At 36.2% G+C, this 23,158-nt stretch overlaps 1 protein-coding gene across 4 annotated transcripts in view; it reads right to left on the reverse strand.

Moving 5' to 3' along the window:
* STK3 (serine/threonine kinase 3) overlaps positions 1–23,158 on the reverse strand; it is a 511,742-nt gene that overhangs the window by 433,893 nt on the left and 54,691 nt on the right. For 3 of the 4 annotated variants that reach the window (XM_074200516.1, XM_074200515.1, XM_074200513.1), the window contains exons 4-5: positions 18,905–18,949; positions 4,047–4,127 (exon numbers count right to left, since the gene is read on the reverse strand). In XM_074200516.1, the coding sequence (XP_074056617.1) occupies positions 4,047–4,127; positions 18,905–18,949 (126 nt within the window). The remainder of the gene's footprint in view (positions 1–4,046; positions 4,128–18,904; positions 18,950–23,158) is intronic. The other variant, XM_074200514.1, reaches the window with a different exon arrangement.

A 23,158-nucleotide genomic window follows, 5' to 3' on the forward strand; every position in this document is an offset into this window, starting at 1 on the left:
GAAGGGATAATTGACACTGGAGCCGATTGCTCTGTCATAAATAGGGGACAGTGGAGGCGCGAGTGGCCACTCCTACAGAGCCCTCAAGCAGTGACCGGGGTGGGGGGCAATAGATCTGCCATGAAAGCAGCACACGCCTTACGGTGGTCAGCTTTGGAAGAATCTGGACTCTTCACCCCACTGTGCCTACCCGACCTCCCTTATGCATTATGGGGTAGAGATATCTTGAGCCAGCTTAACCTGACACTTGCCACCCCTGATAGCCTGCGGGGAAATTAATTGGGGCCACTCTAGAGATGAGCTTTTCCCCCAGAATAACATGGATTAATAAGAAACCTATTTGGGTTGAGCAGTGGCCCCTGACAAAAGAAAAGCTCATCGCCCTCACAGACATAGTAATGACCCTCCTGCACGAGAACAAAGTGGAACCGTCCCTTAGCCCGTATAACTCCCCCGTCTTTGTCATAAAAAAGAAAGGGGGGAGTTGGAGAATGTTGATTGATCTTCGGGCAGTAAATGCCAACATGGTACCCATGGGTACCCTCCAACCTGGTCTCCCTATGCCCACTGCAGTCCCGCAAGGGTGGACTATTATAGTGATTGATGTTAAAGACTGCTTCTATAGCATTCCCCTCCACCCGGAGGACAAAGAAAAATTTGCCTTTTCCCTCCCCGCGATCAATTTCCAAGCCCCCAGTAAACGTTATCAGTTCACCGTCCTACCGCAGGGAATGGCCAATAGCCCCACCCTGTGCCAGCTTTACATGGATACTCTGCTACATCCTATCTTTTAAACAGAAAGGGGGAGTTGGCAGGTCACTGACCCATTCAGACCTGTCTCAGGTACTATTTACCATGAATTTCCTACAAGTCAGGGATGACGGCACTACAGCCGCCCAGAGATTTTTCTCCCCAAAAGGACATGCTAAGAAAGAACCAACGCTCCTGCCCTCTCCCACCAAGGCCCTACCAGGCTCTAAAGTCATGTGGAGAGATGAAGAGGGAGGTTGGCATGGCCCTGTAACGGTAAAGAACAGAAGACAGGGCCACCTGTCATTTCATCCCGAGGATAAGATAGAAGAGCCAGAAAGATGGCTCCCTGTTTACAAGATAAGAGACCTTGATTAATGCCCAACCCTACGGGGTGAGAGGAATTTCTTTTTCAGGCCTTCTGATCATCGTAGGGATCCTTGGAGGTGCTCCATCTGAAGGAAATCCGACATGGGGAATACTCCGAGTTATTCCCTCTCCCCTTCCGGTAGCACGGAACTCCCCGATCTACCCTCGCCTGCTAGTGACCAATACATCGATGGGGCTCCCTTCTGCCTCGGTGGGGGCCCCTCATGTGTGGCCACAGGGGAAGACATCGAGGATCCCATACCATGGAGGGATTGCCAGATGGCGGGAGGATACCCCCTTGAGGGTGAACAAGGACGCTGATTCTGGGAATCACCCTACTTGTTGTCTGTTTCTGCCGCCTAGCTAGGCGACAGAGGGGCTATATGCTTCTTACTCAGAAAGCCTTCATGGCCATGGAGACGGGGGAGGATCCCCAAGTCTGGCTAGCCGCCATGCATGACATGTGACACCTAGGGGTAAGACGAGGTAAACCCCAAGACGGGCAACTTCTCCTCACCCAGCCACCTAAGACAGGCCCTGAGGGTGTCGGGCGCCTAGGACGGGCAAGGTCCTGGGTTGAAGGAGATGACCTAAGACAGGGTTCCTCGCCCCCGGCTATCAGAGGCCAGTAGAAATGACACCGCTTAAGGCTAACCTCAGCACCGCTTAAGGTCACACCAAGTGATAACCTTGTAAAACAGAAAGGGGGAGATGTTGGGGGCGGGGGGAAGAGGCTTGGCGGTCGCTTAGAGGGGGAAACATAATCACCTTATAAGGGAATGTTACAGAACTCGGCCCCTCATTGAGTAAGAGTTCATGGGAGGGAGGACAGAGGGGATAAAAGGGTCTGCTGAGAGGTGGGGGGGGGGGCGGGAATGTGATCACAGAAGAATAAAGACTGATTACCCACCTCAGGCGCTCTGTCTGGTTCTTCCCCCATCAAAGAGTGGGGGCCGGGGGTACCCCGAAGACTCATCACGCGTTGGACTGGTGAGTAAGAGGACGGACTAGCATAAAGAAGCCGGCGTTGTAAATAAAAACCCAGCACAGAGGGAAGATATCAGAGAGGGCAATAAAGAGTTAGTAATTATAACTTTGAATGTGAATGGGATGAACTCTCTCTTAAAGCGTAAGCAAATAGTAGAGTGGATTAAAAACCAGAATCCTACAATATGCTGCTTAAAAGAAACTAAGTTGAATCTGAGAGATACATGCAGAGTATAAAAATAAAAGGTTGGAGAAAACATATTTTGCTTCAGTTGAAGTGAAAGAAGCAGGGCTAGCAATCCTTATCTCAGACAAAGCAGCTTCAAAAATATATCTTATTAAAAGAGAAAAGGAAGGAAATTATATCCTTCTAAAAGGTACCATAGACAATGAAGCAATTTCAATACTAAATATGTATGCAACAAGTGGGATAGCATCCAAATTTTTAGAGGAGAAGTTGAAGGAGTTACAGGAAGACATAGACAGCAAAACTCTACCAGTAGTAGACCAGGAAGTAAACAGAATGTTAGAAAACTAGACAAGATAGACAATTGGAGAAAGTTGAATGGGTATAGAAAGGAATATACTTTTTTCTTCAGTATATGGGACTTACACAAAAACTGACCATGAACTAGAGCATAAAAACCTAATAATCAAATGTAGAAAGGCAGAAATAGTGATCCTTCTCAGATCATAATGCAATAAAATTCATATGCAATAATGGGCCAGGGAGAGGCAGACCTAAAACTGATTGGAAACTAAATAACTTCATTTTAATGAATGACTGAATCAAACACCAAATTATAGAAAAAATTAATTATTTCATCCTAGATAAAGACAATAATGAGACAGCATAACAAAACTTATGGGACACAGCCAAGGTGGTTATCAGGGGATATATTATATCTTTAAATGTTTCCATGAATAAATTAGAGAAAGAGAAAATCAATGAACTAAACATACAAATAAAAAATAGAGAAAGAATAATTTAAAAACCCCCATTAAATACTAAATAGAAATTATAAAAATAAAAGGAGAAATTAATAAAATCCAAAGCAAGAAAACTATTGAACTAATAAATAAAACCAAGAGTTGGTTTTATGAAAAAAGCAATAAAACTGAAAACCCTCTGGCTAATTTGATTAAAAAAAGAAAGTAGAAAATCAAATTATCAGTATCATAAATGAAAAAGATGAATAGCAAGTATTAAAAAAATATTTTTTTTCATATTTCATCCTTTAGAATATCCAGGATAGCTCAACCTTTCAAGAGAGATTCCAGGATTTTACTACCCTGATAATCTATTTGTTTCCTTATTATATGTATGGTCAAAATCTTTGTCATTTTAAGTCAATTTCCACTTAATTTTGTTTTCCAAAGACATAGAAAACACCAGATCAGCATTCCTATGTTTTAGAAACAACAAAACCTTACATTCTTTGATCAATGCCAAATCTTAGCATTCTCTTCCCAAGACTTAAACAATACCAGTTTCTTTAAACTATATTCTTAAGACCTATTTTCCATTTTAATTATCTTTGTCATTATTCTGATATCCTGCTTAACTTTCTCCATATCCCATTTAAAATGTATTTAGAAAAATTTTATTAAGGATGTTAAAAGTCTAGTGGAAGCAGAGTAGAGTAGAAGGATTATTTTGCTTGGCATTTTCATAAAACAGGACATTGCTGACTCATATTCAAGTTGTGGTAAAATTTAACCTCACCCCTCTGCCTGCCACAGGTTTTTTCCCCCCATCTTTTGCCTATTTAGTCATTCCCCATCCACTATTTGCATGGGTGTTAACATAATATCTTAACTTTAATACATTTTCAATTCAAGCAATGTACAACTGTATAAATATTAATATTGGATGCCTATTTCTCAATACTCATCTTGTTCTTTTCCTGAAAATAATTTTTACAGTTGTGTGTACTTACCCCTCACCAAGCTTCTCTAAGACATCAAAGACTTCTTCAGGCTGCTTAGTCAAACTGTCTTCGCTCAGCTTTTTTAGTTTGCTAATAAAATGAGAAAGAATATTTTATTTAAAATCACTTTTAAAATTTATATTATTCTAAATGCCAAATGAAAGTAATTTAGTGAGTAAAAAAGCAAAAATTTTGAATGCCAAAAGTAAGTCTATGTACCCTACAAAGTGCTCTGTAGTTAGAAAACAAGGAGAGAAAATTACAATTTTCATTTTAAACCAAATCTAATTTTTTTAAATTTTAAGTTTATTAGTGTTTTCTTTTATATTTGACCAAAACATTTACACAAAATTACATTCCAGCTATTATTTTAAGGAGCAATCAGTATCCATAGGCAACAAGGTTTCAATCTCAGGCATGAGTTCAAATACATAACCTCTGAGGTCTCTTTCAACTCTGCAACTCTATGACTTTGTATATAAATGGTTTATTATTCTAATCAACAAAAAGTTATAACAAAGTTGACTTGAGTCTCCAATAGCTAGGGCTCACTTACAAATCAGCCATTACCCACTTTCCTTACATATGCTCCAATAAGATTCCCTATATTAAATCTTAGTTTTACAATTCTAATTGGTCTTCAGGTATATACAACCTAATCATAACTTGAGGATCTTGCTATGCCTAAGCAGATCACTCCTCTGAGTTCTAGAGGGACTACAAAAAGCTAAACTTTCAAACTATGAAGGTTCAAAGTCTATCTTGGATCTAGGGGGACTGGACACAGAAAGATGATCACTACATTTTGGAAGAATTTGAGGGAGAATCAGACTAGAAATGGTCGCATAGGAAAGGTGAAAAGGCACACTGAGAATGAACTATAGGCTCCACTTCCCTAATCTTGCCCTCCTCATTTAGGATTCTTGGGATAAAGGAACAAAAGTAGACAAAGGATTGAAGGAAAACTGAAGGATGACTCCCTCTAATCCAATCCCTAAACACCATGGTACCTTAAAATTCAATAAAAATTGAATTAAAAAATATTAAGTATCTATAATACACTGTACTAAGCACTGGGGATCTAAAGATAAAGATAATACAGTCTCTGTCTTCAATGAATAGTAAAATGTACAGGCAAACTATTCTAAGAAAATTTAAAGAAAAGGAAAGCCTTTACAATCAGTGCTTGAAAACAAATATCTATCAAGTATCCATTATGTACAAGGAAAAAAAGGAGTTTGCCATAGTTGATAAAACAGTCAACTTTTGAATGAGAAGACCAGGGTTCAAGTTCTGGATCTGTGTGACCAAAGGCAAATCACTGAGTTCCTCAGCATCTCAGGAAATTTTCTGAGATTATAAATTGTATAATTTATACTGATTTCCTGTTTGAAAAATCACAGGGCCAGTTCAACATTTATAGTATATGACACATTGTGCTAAATGTTGGAAATACAGATTACAAGAAATGGTGTTTCCTAAGGAGTCTATAATATAATGGGATGAAAGATATAAACAGAAAGCAATTACGACATAGGAAGAACAGAAAATGTGCTATGAAGCAGTCATATAATTTTCAACCTGAGCAGGAAAGGAAAGACTATTTGACATCTGTCTTGGGCCCTTCAACAGCTGAAAAGATGAGGAATATATCCCACAAAAGTAAATAGTACAGAATAGTACTATTTGTCTAAAATATAGAGCATGTAGAATAGTATAAGAATATACTAGAGGGGCAGCTAGGTGGCGCAGTGGATAAAGCACTGGCTCTGGAGTCAGGAGTACCTGGGTTCAAATCTAGTCTCAGATACTTGACAATTACCTAGCTGTGTGGCTTTGGGCAAGCCACTTAACACCATTTGCCTTTCAAAAACCTTAAAAAAAAAAAAAGAATATACTAGAAAGGTAGCCTGAAGTCAGACATTAGAGTGTGTAAAATGCAAGAATCATGAAATCATATATGATAGGAAAGCAAAAAAAATTTTCAATAGAGTGAAATAAAATTAAAGCAATATATCTTCAAGATCAGTTCACATTTGGTGAAAAAGTAGAATATGAGTTGGGTCTAAGAAGTTTGCCCAATAATCTTTTTTTTTTAGTAATAATACATTACTTGTTCCATTTTTTTTTGTTTCTTCCTCTTTCTTTTTTCTTGAAAAACAATCTCTCCAGGCTTTTTTAAATTATCCCCCCCAAAATCAATTTCTATGAGTTTCTAAATGAACTGAATACTAAGTCAAAAGGAAGGGGAAAAGAGAAAAGATAAAATATTAAGTGCCTATTATAAGCCAAGCACATGCTAAGCACTTTACAAATATTATCTCATTTGATCCTCACCAATCAAAACTCCAAAAAGTTACTTTAATGAGTTAAAAAAATTATAAGTAAATTCATATGGAAAAACAAAAAGTGGAGAATTTACAGGGATTTAATGAAAAAAAAAGTGCAAAAGAAGGTAGCTTAGCCCTACCAAATCTAAAGTTATATTATAAAGTATCAGTCATCAAAACTGTCTGGTATTGGCTAAGAAATAGAGTGGTGAATCAGTGGAATAGTCTAGATGCAATAGCAGGAAATGATTATAGTAATCTGCTGTTTGATAAACCCAAAGAGTTCAGCTATTGGGATAAAAACTCTCTCTTCAATAAAAACTGTTGAGGAAAATTGGAAGTTAGTATGGCAGATTAGACCATCACCTTATACCCTATACCAAGATAAGATCAATATGGATACAGAATTTAGACATAAAAAAAACAATATTATAAATAGGAGATCAAGGACTAGTTTACCTGTAAGATCTATGGAAAAGGAAGCAGTTATGACCAAGGAAGAGATGGAGAAATCATTAAAAACAAACTAAATTTCGATTACATCAAATTAGAAAGCTTTTGTAAAAATAAAACCCACTATAACCAAGATCAAAAGAAATGTAGTAAATTGCGAAACAATTTTTACAAATAGTACTTCTGACAAAGGACCCATTTCTAAAATATACAGAGAACTGAGTCAAATTAAAAAAAAAAACAAGCTATTCCCCAATTGACAAATGGTCAAAGGATATGCAGAGGCAATGTACAGATGGGGAAATCAAAGCAATCCAGTCATATGAAAAATTGCTCTAAATCATTGCTTATTAGAGAAATGCAAATTAAAGCATATCTGAAGTACCACCTCACACCTCTCAGACTGACCAGTATGACCAGAAAGGACAAGGATCAATGTTGGATGGGATATGGGAAATCTGGGACAACAACACGTTGTTGGTGGAGCTGTGAACTCATCCAACCTTTCTGGAGAGCCATCTGGAATTTCGCCAGAAGGGCAACAAAAATGTGCATACCCTTTGATCCAGCAATACCACTACTGGGTCCATACTCTGAAGAGATTATAAAAAAGTGTAAAAGCATCAGGTGTACAAAAATATTCATAGCAGCCCTGTTTGTGGTGGCAAAGAATTGGAAATCAAGTAAATATCCTTCAATTGGGGAATGGCTTAGCAAACTGTGGTATATGTATGTCATAGAACACTACTGTTTTATTAGAAACCAGGAGAGATGGGAATTCAGGGAACCCTGGAAGGATCTACATGAACTGATGCTGAGCAAGATGAGCAGAACCAGAAGAACATTGTGTACCCTAACAGCTATGCGAGAGTGATGATCAATCTTAATGGACTTGCTCATTCTATCAGTGCAACAATCAGGCATAATTTGGGGGCTGTTTGCAATGGAGAATACCATCTGTGTCCAGAGAAAGAATTGTGGAGTTTGAACAAAGACCAAAGACTGTTACATATAATTTTTAAGAAAAAACAAAACATTATCTTATTATGTAATTTTACTATCTCTTAAACTTTATTTTTCTTCCATAAGGATATGATTTCTCTCTCATCACATTCAACTTAGATCAATGTGTACCATGGAAAAATGTAAAGACTAACAGACTGCCTTCTGTGGGGAGTGGGAGGAGTGAAATGAGATTAGGGGAAAAATTGTAAACTTCAAAATAAATAAATAAATAAATTTAAAAGTTAAAAATTATATAAGGATAAGTAGTTCTGTAGAAATAGAAATAATCTGTCCCCTTGTCTGCATTTAGCCTTTCTGGCTTTCCAACACTAACAGACAGTGAGAAATCCTTAAAGAACTGTGTATCACCTCTAAGACAACTCCAAATTAAATGGAAAATTCTGTAAGCCAAAATACCCCCTGCCTCCAACAGGTTAAATAACTAAGGTACTGCTTTAACCAATTGAATTGAGGCAAAAAGATTAATATTCTGAACAAGTCATTTTTCTAATTTATCAATGGTCAAAAGAACTTTCTTATGAAGTAATTAAAACTATATATAGACATATCAAAAAAATGCTCCAAATAGGGCAGCTAGGTGGCGCAGTGGATAAAGCACCAGCCCTGGAGTCAGGAGTCTCAGACACTTAATAATTACCTAGCTGTGTGGCCTTGGGCAAGCCACTTCACCCCATTTGCCTTGCAAAAACTAAAAAAAAAAAAAATGCTCCAAATAATAACTGCTTAAACAAATACAAATTAAAACAACTCTGAAGTATCACTCCATACCTATTAGATTAGTTAAAAATGACAAAAAAGGAAAATGCACAATGTTGGAGAGGATGTGGGAAAGCCAGGGCACTGAGGCACTAAGGTGAAATTGAGAACTGATCCAACAATTTTGGAGAGCAATTTGAAACTGTGGATTTCAATAAAGAGCAATAATCTGATCATACCCTTTGATCCAGCAATACCAATACTAGGTCTACTTCCCAGAGAAATCATAAAAAAAAAATGGGAAAAGTCTCACATGTTCAAAAATATAGCAGCCCCTTTTGTAATGGCAAAAAATTGGAAATTGAGGGGATGCTGGCCTAACAAATTATGGTATATGAATGGTATGGAGTACTACTGTTCTATTAGAAAATTGTAAGTGTGGGGCAGCTTGATGGCGAAGAGGATAGAGCATCAGCCCTGGAGTCAGGAAGACCTGAGTTCAAATCCAGCCTCAGACACTTAATAATTACCTAGCTTTGTGACCTTGGGCAAGTCACTTAACCTCACTGCCTTGCCAAAAAAAAAAAAGAAGAAAATTATAAGTGGTTAGACTTTAGAGAAAATGGAAAGATTTGCATGAACTGATGCTGAATGAAGTGAGCAGAACCAAGAGAACATCTTACATGTTAACAACCATATTGTGAAATGAACAACTACAATGGATGTAGCCCCTTCTCAATAACAGAGACATCAAAGATAACTTTGAAAGACATGTTATAGACAATGCCACCCATAGAGAAAAAAACTAGAGTCCGAATGTAGAGCAGAGCATACTTCTTTCACTTTTTTAAAGCTTATGTTTTTCCTTTCTTTCTCATGTTTTTTTCCTCCTCAGTTCTAATTTTTCTTTCACAACATGACTAATAACCTGTATCAGACTGTTTGCTACCCATGGAGAGAGGGATTGGAAGGGATAGTAGTAGAAAAATATGGAACTCAAAAGTTTGCAAAAGAATAAATATTAGCAACTATCTATCTGTGCATGAAATTGTGGAAAATTTTTAAAGTCATTTAAAAAGTCAATTTTAAAAAATTGATATTCTGAGTTTCTGTTCTAGAAAAAAGATTAATTAAATGATTAAAATTTTAAAAATGATTACAAATAATTAATTTTTACTATCTTTTCTTGTCTAAAAAAATAAATTTATTCTAGTGATCTATTCAAAATTTATAAATAGGTACAAATGTGTATGTATTTTTACTTTCTTTTTTAGTGTTTTAAACAAAAAAGTGATTTTTTTTATATATGGTTCTGCAAACATTCAATCAAATTAATATAAATAATCAGAAAATTCTCCAGTCATTGCTGGTCTATTTCTTAATAAGTTTACTTTTAAAATCTTTCAGGTATAGCAGAATACTGTATGCATAGTTGGCTATAATGTTATTATAATGGGAGGTGGGGATTTTTTTTTCCAGAAATGACTGTCAGGTTCATCAAAAAATATATAGTTTTCAATGACTTAAGCATTCCAATGCCACTATATGAAAATCTTTTGAGGCTACACTACACAATTTCACACCTTAGCAAGGTAAGAAATGGAAAAGCAGATACCTGTGTAAGATAACATTAGAAAGATGCTTCTATGTGTGGGTCAAAAATTGTGGGTCAACAATTCTCCTCACTATGGGTCAAAAATTCTCGACCCTTTGGATAGCATTAAAATATTACTTTGACACTAGTGATCACAGTTTAGCATGGGAAGAGAAGAGTTTAACCTTGAGTGTAAATAATACTATGTGCTAAGAGCAACCCAGCATATAAATAAAGTTAATACTACAGTAATTAAAAAGAAGGAAGAATGGCATTAAATATGTAATTGTAAATGAATGACGACATGGTCAGGTATCAATGGACAGAGTTCAGATTCAATCTAATTCAGAGAGTCTAGAAAAGGTACAGATTAAGTTGCTACTGGCAAGAATGGGCATCTACTGTGTCCTAGTTGCCTCCCCATAAAGCAAGTCCTTCATTCCAGGGACACTGATGTCAGATGGAATATATCTAGATGGCACAGTTCTGTGGCCATAGTAGTCCTCCCTACAAGGAAAGCAAATGGATCAAGAAAATGAAAGAAATCCAAATTTGAATGTGCGGGGGAACACAACACAAAAAAAAAAAAACTGTAACTTTTCAACAATGTAAGCAGAACACCAAATGGCAACATGAGGAAGGAAGCCCAGTACTGCCCAAACAAAGGAGTTATCTTTTCCTTCCATTCCTGTAGATCCTTAAAGTACTGCCAAAGAGACTTGCTACCCTAGGATCAGACAAATTCTTGACCTAAAAAAAAAAAAAAAAGTCTCCTCAGGGAAGTGGAGAGTCCCACAATTAGAGACAGTTCCTGGGGATACAAAAGAATTTTAAATTAAAGTTTCATCCCACTACCATTATTAAAAATAGTCCTTCTGCAAAGGAGCCATCCTCAAGTTCAAAACTTCTCTTTCCCTTGATTCTCCCAAGCAAGGCAAAAGAACAGTGACTAGAATAGTCATTTCAATCAAACAATCAAACAACATTCATTGATTTATTAAGTACCTACTAACCAGGCACTAGGCTATTCTCTGAAGACACAAGGGCAAAGAATGAAACAATCCCTAGTTTCAGTGAGCTGGCTAGGCTGAGCTAACAAATTCACTATGCTGAAGTAATTTCACAGTTAAGAATAAAGTTAATATAGCCACCAGCTTCATAGAAGCATACAATTCCAGATTTGAAAGACTCCTAAATTTATGATAAAGAAACTTTATTTTTCTTGAAGCTTCTTCTTTATTTGGGGGGGGGGGGTTGTTTTCTTTTGCAAAATGACTATTACAGTAATGTTTTACATGACCACACATTTTTTAACCTATATCAAATAACTTGCTTTCTTAATGAGGGGGAGTAGGGTGGGGAAAAGGACAAGAATTTTGAACTCAAAAGTTTTAAAAATGAATGTTAAAACTTGCTGTTACATATAACTGAGGAAAAATAAGATAAAAGAAAGTATATCACAAAGAAAGGATACTTAGAAATCATCGACATAAACCAAGGAACATCCCATATGACAAATCTGGCAAGTGATCATTCAATTTCTACTTGAAGACCTCAGTGAAGGTTAACTCACCACCTTCTGATGCAGCCCAAATTTACAGCTTTCTTTTTTTTTAAAGATTGTATTTCTTTTGAGTTTTACAACTTTTTCCCCCTAATCTTACTCCCTCGCCCACCTCCCACAGAAGGCAATCTGCCAGTCTTTACATTGTTTCCATGGTATACATTGATCCAAATTGAATGGGATGAGAGAGAAATCATATCCTTAAGGAAGAAACATAAAGTATAAGAGATAGCAAGATTAGACAATAAGATATAAGTTTTTTTTTTTCTAAATTAAAGTTAATAGTCCTTGGTCTTTCTCTGGATACAGAAGGTATTCTCCATTTTGCAGACAGCCCAAAATTGTTCCCGATTGTTGCACTGATAAAATGAGCGAGTCCATCAAGGTTGATCATCACTCCCATGTTGCTGTTAGGGTATACAGTGTTTTTCTGGTTCTGCTCATCTCACTCAGCACCAGTTCATGCAAATCCCTCCAGGCTTCCTTGAATTCCCATCCCTCCTGGTTTCTAATAGAACAATAGTTTTCCATGACATACATACATATACCACAGTTTGCTAAGCCATTCCCCAATTGAAGGACATTTACTTGATTTCCAATTCTTTGCCACTACAAACAAGGCTACTATGAATATTTTTGTACAAGTGCTGCTTTTACCCTTTTTCATTATCTCTTCAGGGTATAGACCCAGTAGCCGTAATGCTGGATCAAAGGGTATGCACATTTTTGTTGCCCTTTGGGCATAGTTCCAAATTTCTCTCCAGAAAGGTTGGATGAGTTCACAGCTCCACCAACAATGTAATAGTGTCCCAGGTTTCCCACATCCCTTCCAACAATGATCATTATCCTTTCTGGTCATATTGGCCAGTCTGAGAGGTATGAGGTGGTAACCTCAGAGAAGCTTTAATTTGCATTTCTCTAATAAGTAATGATTTAGAGCACCAAATTCACAACTTTCACACAGCACTCCTAGTCCTCTAAGGCAAAACAGAAAAAAGTCCAATCCTGCTTTCATATAACTGTCCTTCACACCTTTAGAAATCTATCACATCCTATCTCCTCTTCCCAAATTTTCTCAACTGATCCCCATATGGCATGATCCAATTGTCATTCTCCTGATACCCTCTGGCTTAACCAATGTCCTTCCTAAAATGCAGTGCCCAGAACCAAATATAATGTTGAAGTTATAGTTTATGTGAAGAGTACAATGGGACTATTCTTTATTCCTGGAAGCTCTTAGTATGATCAAAGATCACATTAGCTGTTTGTTGATTTTATATTGAACATGTAGTTAATTAAAACCCATGCCTAGCCATGTCTCCTCCACCTTATAACTTTTTTAACCCAAGCATACAATTTTATGCAAATATCTATTAATATTATACAAATTATACAAATGTCTATTATACAAATATCTTATTTAATCAAATATTCAATCCAATAGTCTCTACTAAGATCTTGGATCATCTTTCTGCTACCTATTAAGTTAACTGCTCCTCCCAGTTTTCTTACATCTATGCATTCATACCAGTTACTGAAAAAAACTTTTTAAAAGAAAAGGATCAAACACAGATCCTTGTGGTACTTCAGGTCACTAATAACCACCACTCTAAGCCCTATCATTAAAGTATCATGAGGTCTCTACGCAAAAAGAAGGACTTCCGTACTTTCCTGTGTTTCTGCCTACCCCAAAGGACTTCATCTTTTCCCTAAGACTGGAATGACACTATCAAATGCTTTAGTAGAATCAAATATTTTGGTAGAAATATTTGGAAGAAACATTCCCCAATTAATAAATGATCAAAGGATATAAATAGGCAGTTTTCAGAGGAAGAAATTCAAGCTATCAATATCCATATAAAAAACATTCCAAATCTCTAGGTGGCACAATGAATAGAATACCATGTCTAGAGTCAGGAAGCTCAAATCCAGTTTCAGACATGCACTAGCTGTATGATCTAACTCTGTTTGCCTGAGTTTCCTCATCTAAAAAATGAACTGGAGAAGGAAATGGCAAATGGCTCCAAAAACAGAAAACCCATGGAGTCCCAAAGAGTTGGACCTGACTGAAATAACTGGATAAGAATAATTGAGAGGAAGACAAATCAAAACATCAATGAGAGCTGTGAACTTATCCAACCATTTTGGAAAAGCAATTTAGAACTACGTTCAAAAAGAAAAGCGTGAAGGGAACAAGTATTTATGAAGTGACCAAGCACAGTGATAAGTGCCTAACAATCATCCTGGCAGAGAGGTGTTATTATGATCTCCATTAAATGTTTGAAAAAACTGAGGCAGAAAAAGGTTTCCTGACTTGCCCAAGGTAACACACATAAGTGCTTCAAACAGGATTTGAACTTGGTCTTCCTGATTCCAAATTCAGAGCTCTATTCACTCTAGCACTTGGGCCTCTTCAAAAAAAAAAAAAGGTAAATCTACTAAATTGTGTATAACCGGGGGCAGCTAGGTAATGCAGTAGATAGAGCACCAGCCCTGGAGTCAGGAGAACCTGAGTTCAAATCTGGCCTCAGACAATTAATAATTGCCTAGCTGTGTGACCTTAGGCCGAGCTGTGTCTAGCTAGCTGTGTGACCTTAACCCCATTGCCTTAAATAAAATAAAATTTAATAAATAAATAGTGTATACCCTTTGACCCTGCAATACCAATACTGCAATACCCCCCAAAAAAATTAGAAAAGAATACTAAACCCATTCCTGTTAAAAACACAAGAACATAAATGGAGTTTTCCTCAAAATGATAACTTCCCCATAAGATCATAGGTGAAAGAAGGATGCCCATTATCACCTCTATTATTCAAAACTGCACTAGAAATGTTAGCTTTAGTAATAAGAGAAGAAAAAGAAATTGAAGGCATTAGAATAGGCAATGAGCAAACAAAACCATCATTCTGCAGATGAAATGATTGTATACTTGGAGATTCCTAGATAATTACCTAAAAAACTACTTGAAAAAATTAACTTTAACAAAGGGACTAAATCATCTGCTTTTTTTTGGTACCAACAAAGCCCAGTAGCAAGAGACAGAAAGAGAAATTCCATTTAAAATCACTGTAGACAATATAAAACACTTGGGAGTCTACCTGCCAAGACAAACCCTGTAATTATATGAAAACAATTACAAAACACTTTTAACACAAATAAAGTCAGCTCTAAATAACTGTAAAAATAACAATTCTACCTAAATAAGTCTATTTATTCATTGTTGTATCAATCAAACTATCAAGTTATCTTTTGGAGCTAGGAAAAAATAAAATTCATCTGGAAGAACATATCAATGAATAAAAATTCAATGCAAGAAAAATGTATGAATGAAAAATGAATACAAGAGAAGGTGGTCTATCCATATTAGATCTAAAATATGAAGTAGCAATGATTAAAACTATTTGGTACTGTCAAAGAAATAAGAGTGGTGGAACAAGTTGGTGTATACAAGGAACAGAAGTAAATAACTATAGTAATTTACTGTTTGACAAACCTAAAGACTCCTGTTTCTGGGATAAGAACTCACTATTTGGCAAAATCTGCTGGGAAAACTGGAAAATAGCATGCAGAAACTAGTGACAGAACAACATCTCACATCCTATTCCAAAACAAGGTAGAAATGGTACATGATTTAGACATAATACTTAATACAAAAAATCCATTAGAAGAACAAGAAATCTTGAATAGATTTCATGAGAGAAATGATATTACAAAATGCAAAATGGATATTTTATTACATTAAGTTAAAAAGCTTTTGCACAAATAAAACTAATACAACCAATATTCAGAAGGAAGGCAGAAAGCTGAGAAATCATTTTTAGAGTCAGTGCTTCTGATAAAGGCCTCATTTCTAAAACATATAGAAAATTGAGACAAATTTATAAGAATTCCAGACATTCCCCAAAATGATAAACAGTCAAAGGATATGAACAGGCAATTTTCAGATGAAGAAATTAAAGCTATCTATACTTATATGAAAAATGCTCTAAATCACTATTGATTAGAGAAATGCAAATTAAAACAACACAGCTCACAACTTTCAAACTGGCTAATATTAAAGAAAAGGAAATTGGTAAATGTTGAAAGGGTGTGGGAAAACAAACATTAATGCACTATGGTTGGATTATAAACTGGAATTATAAACTAGAAAGCAATTTGGAACTATGCCCAAACTGTGATCCAACAATATCACTGCTAGATCTATATCCCAAAGAGATCAAAGAATTGGAAATGGACAGGATACCCATCAATTGTGGACTAAGTTAAGTCTTTCCAAGTTTTTCTGAAATCAGCTTATCATTTCTTAATGGAACAATAATATTTCATTATATTCATATAGAAAACTAGTAACAACAATATTAAGCTATGATAGACTTCACTCTTCTCAGCAATACTGAGATCAGTATTTAGTAGAATCAAATATTTTGGGAGAAACATTCCCCAATTAATAAATAATCAAAGGATATAAATAGGCAGTTTTCAGTTTTCAGGCAGAAATTCAAGCTATCAATAGCCATACAAAAAAAAATGCTAAAGACAATTCTAAATGTCTTGTGATGGAAAATGCCATCCAAATCCAGAGGAAAAACTATGGGATATAAATGCAGATCAAAGCATAGTATTTTTGATTTTTTTTAAATTTCTTTTGTTTTTCATTCTCTTGATTTTTCCCTTTTGTTCTGATTCTTCTTTTCATAACATAATATGAAAATATGTTTAATATGATTGTATGTATAATCAATAAAAAAGATCAAAGAGGAAATATTTATAGCAAATATATATATATATATATATATATATATATATATATATATATATATATATAACAAAAATATTTATAGCAGAGTTTTATTTATGTATAAGTAGTGGCCCTTAACTGGGAGATAAGGATTGGGAAAGTCAGATAAGTGCTAGGTTCTTGTGTAACCATATAATTTTTAGGTAAATCACATTCGACAGTCTGTGTAATTGAGTTTCCCCACGTGTAAGATGAGAACCCCAGGAAATAAAAAAAGTGATAGTAATAAAACTCAGAACATGCATTCTTAAGCAGAATATCAACAAGAATGGGAGTAGTAAACTAGAACGTAATTAGGAAGGCAGCAACTAGACAGTTATAATTTCTTAAGAAAGTTCAACCACATATCAGGAATATTGAAAGGTCACTGGAAACCTGAATCCAGCCTTAATCTCTTTACATAGGTGTCAAACATGAAGCCCAAAATATATCATGAGACATCATTCTCTAGAGATGGAAAACCTACCTTGGGAAAAAGAAAATCAATTTATATAATCCAGAAAATGAGCATTCAACTTCATCAGAAACAAAGCAGTTCTGCTATGTGCTGTATGTGGAGATACAGAAGCAGCAAGAGTCATAACCCTCCCCACACCATAACAAAGACACCTATCCCCAAAGCCTAGAAAAATACCTTATACAAACAGATATTTAATCAGTGTTTTCTAACACTTGGTTCCCTTAAATTTTTAGTCAGAAATTCTGATGGCATGAAATACCTTTAAAACAGGCAGTTTTCTCATAATATAGACTTCATCAGGAAAACATGCAACACAAGATCTACTAGACTATGTCCTTTTCATTGCTGCATCCTATAGTTCCCTAATGTTCACACTACACTGACAATGAGGATCAAAACATAGACTAAGAAAGACATCTTCGCACCAGGGGCAAAGGTTCAAATACTAAGATATTTTCCAGGAGGTGCATTTTAATTGTAAAAAAGAAGAGAGAAATTTAACAGCTCCAGAAGTTAATAGTCTATAATCAGGTAGCCACAGTGAGCTCGGGAAGTGCAAGCCTCCGTTTTGTCAGTTTTGTCTAATAGTAGCTCTCTTTCTATAGATGCAGTTTCTTCTAAACACTAATTCTTTATCATAACTCACATCCATATTCTTACTTTCAGAAGAAGGATCATATGCTTTACAAAAAAGACTGAGTCAATGTGATAGAAATCTTAAATCTTCTTATCTTGACCTCAACATATTCTATTTCTTTTTTCTCTCTTCTAGTTTCTCCTACTTCACTCTACTGAGTGAACCACTCTAATACTACCCCAATCTTTCTCTCTCTCTCTCCTGTTCTCGTTCTCTCTCTCTCTCTCTCTCTCTCTCTCGCTCTCGCTCTCGCTCTCGCTCTCGCTCTCTCTCTTTCTCTCTCTCTTCCCACCCATACACATACACATACCATGGGGCTTACTCCCTAAGGACCCTGAAGTGGAGCTACACTGCAACTGGATAAACAAAAGAACTGCGCAAATACCAGAGTTGTAGGGTCAGTTGAGGCTGGTGCCAAGAGAAACCTTGCATCATGCACATCCCACAGCAGAGGTAGATGTGCCTTAGAACTTCTTTCCTATTCTCTCTCTGAGCTAAATCAGTGATCTCAGCAGCTCCCATGGGTAAAACTTTAAATTAACAACTATGTAACATCTAGTGCCAGTCTTGTCTGGGAAGGACAATTGCACCCTCACCAACTGTCTAGTCCATCAGGATATTCCATAGGCATCTCATACTCAAAACATACAAAACTCAGTATCTTTCCCCCTTAAACAACTCCTCTTCCTAAATTGTTTCTGCTAAAAGTAGTACAATTCTTTCAAACACTAGATTCACAATCTCAAAGTCAAAATATTGTAGATTCTATCACCACATCCTTTGCAAATGATCCTTTTCTCTCCACTCACAAGGCCCCACCTTCATTCAGATAATTATCACACTTCACATAGTTGAAGAAAACACCCTCTTAGGCCTTGAGATGGAGTAGCCCAGTGTATATAGCTCTAGATCTAAAGATGTAGACCTGAGTTCAGATCTGGCCTTAGCCACTTACTTTTTGTCTAAGTCTGGGCAAGTCACTGTACTTTTCTCTGCCTCAGTTTTCTTCACTTTCTCCAAGAAAGGAGGGTTTCCTTCCTTCCTTCCCCACACATCTCCCTAAAGTCTCTCTCTCCCCAAATCCTCCTCCAGTTGTCAAATTAATATTTCTAAAGCAGAGGTCTCCCCTTATCACTCTCCTATTTGAGAAGCCCCAATGCCTTAAGGTATTTTCCAACATAAACTTGAAGATGTTTAAAGATAATCCTTCAAGAAAGGAACCTTAAAAGACATCTTGCTCTCCAAACACACACACACACACACACACACACACACAATTCATCCAAAAGGAATTGAGAGGACTCACTTTGAGCAGGTCCTCTCTGCTGTTCTCTGCATCCTTGATATAGCCCTGGTAATGGAGAGGGAAAAAAAATTTTTTTCATCTCAATAATGGGTCTTGCTCAAGGGTGTTACCTGAGTTATCTTGAACTAACCTAAGAGCTTGTCAAACTTTCAATATAAAAATATTTACCACTGAAATCAGCAAACCAGGATTTGATCTAATATTTTGTGGATTGCCTAAATTTACTTAGTGAAGAAAATGCTATAATTCAGATTAAATTTGAAAGTGTATCATGGGGACCAGAGAATTGACTAGTAAACATTTACCTGCATACCTCTGGTTTAACCTCCTTCTATTTGAAGAGGAACCATTCTTTCTATATTTCTGGAAAAGGCTTCTGGAGTAGGTAATGAAATTTTAGAGATCAATAGAAGTTTTCTTTCCATGCTTTCACTTCCTTCATCTATTCCAATATCCATCTGTCTCCCCCTTCGCTGAAATTCTACCTTGTACAACTCATCCATAGACCTACATGCTACTAGCTCAATAAGTAACCTTCAAAAACATCTAGTTCAACTCCCTCATTGTTTTTAATTGATGCAGAAACCTATACCAGTAAAGATTTAGATGATAAGCCAGAGATTACACAGAGCTAGTGGTAGAGCTGAAACTCAAATCCTATTCTCTTGCCTCTCAGGTACATGCTCTTTCTAATGTTTGTCCTTCATTTTCAAAGAAGACTACAGCATCAGAGAGGTGATGCCAAGCGCATGAATTGGATTTGAGTGAGGTGGTGCTGTGTTACAGCAGCAGTTTCACTTTCTCTTCCAGAGCCATCTGGGTCCAGTAGCCAGATATGAATCAGGACACGAGGAGATAGCCCTGGATATGAGTTCAATTGGGGTTAAGTGACTTGCCCAAGGTCACACAGCTAGTAAGTAGCAAGTCTCTGAGGTTGGATTCAAACTCCTCCTGACTCCAAGGCCCATGCTCTATCGACTGCATCACCAAGCTGCCCCTCATGTTCTTTCTACTACCCCCACACTACCTCTTTTCCTTTGTGCTTGGCATCAAATGAAATATCTGCAAATCACTTGCACATAGTGGGTGCTCAGTAAATACTTGCTCCCCTTCCACCTTTTCATCACATTCTCCTTGCTCCTCTTGGTTTGAATAAGTGTATTAAATGTTTTTATCCATCAAAAAGAAAAAAAAGCATATGGATAGGAGCTGTGATTTTATTAGCAAAGAGACCTTCCAGATGAAGAACTAATCTCTCCCAATGCAGCTTAGCACTTTTTCTCTGATGTAGAAAGCTACTCAAGACAGGTAAGGTGACTTAGCCAGGGTCATATCTTCTATGTCAGAAGAGGGACTTGTACTCAGGTCTTTCTGAATATATTGCCAGCTCTATCCACCAAGTCATTCTACCTCTCAAGAAAGTTAACTGAGTAAAAATGGAATGAGCGGGGCAGCTAGGTGGCACAATGGATAGATAGAGCACCTAGAGTCAGGAGAACCCAAGTTCAAATCCAGCCTCAGACAATAATTGCTTAGCTGTGTGACCTTGGGCAAGTCACTTAACCCCCTTGCCTTAAATAAATAAAAAAAAATTTTAATGGAATGAAGGCTTGAGAGAAGCATTTTTAGTGCTAGACAACAAAAAAGTGAGTAACCTTTGGAAATGATTGAACAAGTGTTACGTTGACAAAGATGTAAATATGACTATATTACTGCACCATATATATATATATATATATATATATATATATGTGACTATATATTATTACACCTTTAAAAAATGTAATGATTATTAGGCATTCAGGGAGGTATAGGAAGATTCATAAGAATTAATGGGTAGTGAAGCTAATGGAACCAAGAACAAAGATCCACAATGACTTACAATATAAAAGAAGGCACTATAGTGAAGTCTAAGTCCAGGCAATTGTAATGAGTAATACTGGCACTAGGGAAGAGATGAGAGACAAAATATACCTTCCTCCTTTCCTTTGAGAGGTAGTAGACTATGGGTGCAAAATGTTGTAAATACTACTTACTGTAGTCACCATGTTGTTTATCTTTGCTATTTTTTGTTGTCAATAAATAAACTATGTGCCTGCTTTGTTAAAAAAAACAGAAGAAGAAGAAGAAGAAGAAGAAGAAGAAGAAGAAGAAGAAAATAATAAGGAAGGAAGGAAAAAGAAAGAAGAGACTTCAGTGGTCTTGTATTCCAAGGGCTTCCTCTTGACTCCAAGATAAAAATTTCCTTGTTATTTAATGCCCTTCACAGTCTGACTCTAATAAATGCTATAATGTGTACATTATTCTACTTACCAAAATGACCCTCTCTATGTACCTGACAGAATATATTCTCAATTTTCTCTGCCTTTGACATGCTTCCCCATGTTCCTGAAATGTCCCCCTTTCTTCACTTTCATATTTCAGTTAATTCCTAGTTTCCTTCAAAGGTTATTGCCAATACTAACTCCTACAGAAAGTCTAGAAATAATCCACTTCCCTTATTGTAGTGCCTCTACCACTCCCCCCCACCAAAAAATACTTTATACTGTCTTTGTACATAGTTTATATTTAATTTTCTACTGACTACTGACTACTCACATAGGCAGACACCATATTTTCTCCAATAGAATATAAGTTACTGACTTTCTGGGCAGAGCCAAGAGGGTGAAAAGAAGTTAGAAAGTTCCCGGAGCTTTTCCCAAACTTCACCTGAAACAACTTTAAGTGAAGCCTCTGAACAGACCCTAAAGTGGCAGAACCCCCAAAAAGGCAGTGACATAACTTTTTTTAGCTTGAGAAAGCTTGAAGGAAATTCAGGTTAAAAGGGGAATGAAGCCAAGAGTAGACAGGGGAACTAGAAGGTCAGCAGAAGGTTCCTAGCCACAGCCTACTTAGGAACCAAATCACCAGGGTCCTGATCAGCAGCCCAGCTGTAAAGCAAGCCAGTAGTGAAGGCCCCAGCCCCAGAGTGGAAGGCATACTCCAAGAACCCTGAAGGTAGGTGCAACAAATGAGAATGGGTCTGGCTATCCAAATACAGGGAGTAAGCCAGAGCATCGGAGACTCCAGTGCAGAAAGCCAGGAACTAGACTTCCAGCACAAGAAACTTGGGACACTGCCACCTGTGTCCTAAGAACAGAACTCAATTTTCAAAATGAGCAAAAAAATTACCAAAAAGAATGTTAATCATAGAAAGCTACTATGATGACAGAGAAGATAAAACACCATCTCAGAAGAAGAAAGTGACAAAATGCCTACATGTAAAACCTCAAAGGTAATTATAAATATGTCTAAAATCCAAAAAGTCCTTTTGGAAAAGCTCAAAAAGGATTTTAAAAACCAAAAGGAGGAAGAAGAAAAATTAAGAAAAGAATTGAGTCATGCAAGAGAATTAAGAAAAATTGGAAAAGTAAACACAAAAATTGACTGAAGAAAACTAAACCTTTAAAAGTAGAATAGGCCAAATGGAAAAAGAAAAAAACCATTTAATATAAAACTGACCTACTACAAAAGGAAAATAACTCCTTTAAAAGTTAAATTGACCAAATGGAAAAGGAGACACAAAAGCTAACTGAAGAATGATGCAAGAAAAATTACATTCAGTAAAGGGTCATGGAAAGACAGAATAAAAATTAATTGAAAACTAAGTAACCTAATTTTAAAGAATGAGTGAATCAAAAAATATAGAAATAATGAATAGCTTCATCCAAGACAATGACAATAATGAGACATCATACCAAAATCTATAGGATGCAAGAAAAGCAATTATTATGGGAAATTTTATTCTAAAGACTTAATGAATAAATTGAGAAACTAAAAAAGCTATGAAAAGAACAAATTTAAAATCCTCAATTAAATACCAATTACATAGTCTGAAAATCAAAGGAGAAATTAATAAAAGTGAAAGTAAGAAAACTATTGAACTAATAAATAAAACTAATGGTTGGTTTTATGAAAAAAAAGCAATAAATTAACTTTGCTTAATTTGATTTAAAAAAGAAAGAAAGACAAAAACTAAATTACTATTATCAAAAACATAAAGGGTGAACACACCACCAATGAGGAGGAAAATAAAACAATGATTTGAAGCTATTTTGCCCAACTGTATTCCTATCACCCAGATTAACAGAAGGTGAAATAAAATACTTAGATAACCCCATTTCAGAAAAAGAAACTGATCAAGCCATCAATGAACTTCCTAAGGAAAAATCTCTAAAGCCAAATAGATTTACAATTGAATTTTACCAAAGATTT

Source organism: Macrotis lagotis, chromosome X, assembly GCF_037893015.1.
Source record: "Macrotis lagotis isolate mMagLag1 chromosome X, bilby.v1.9.chrom.fasta, whole genome shotgun sequence".
In the NCBI taxonomy this organism is placed as follows: domain Eukaryota; kingdom Metazoa; phylum Chordata; class Mammalia; order Peramelemorphia; family Peramelidae; genus Macrotis; species Macrotis lagotis.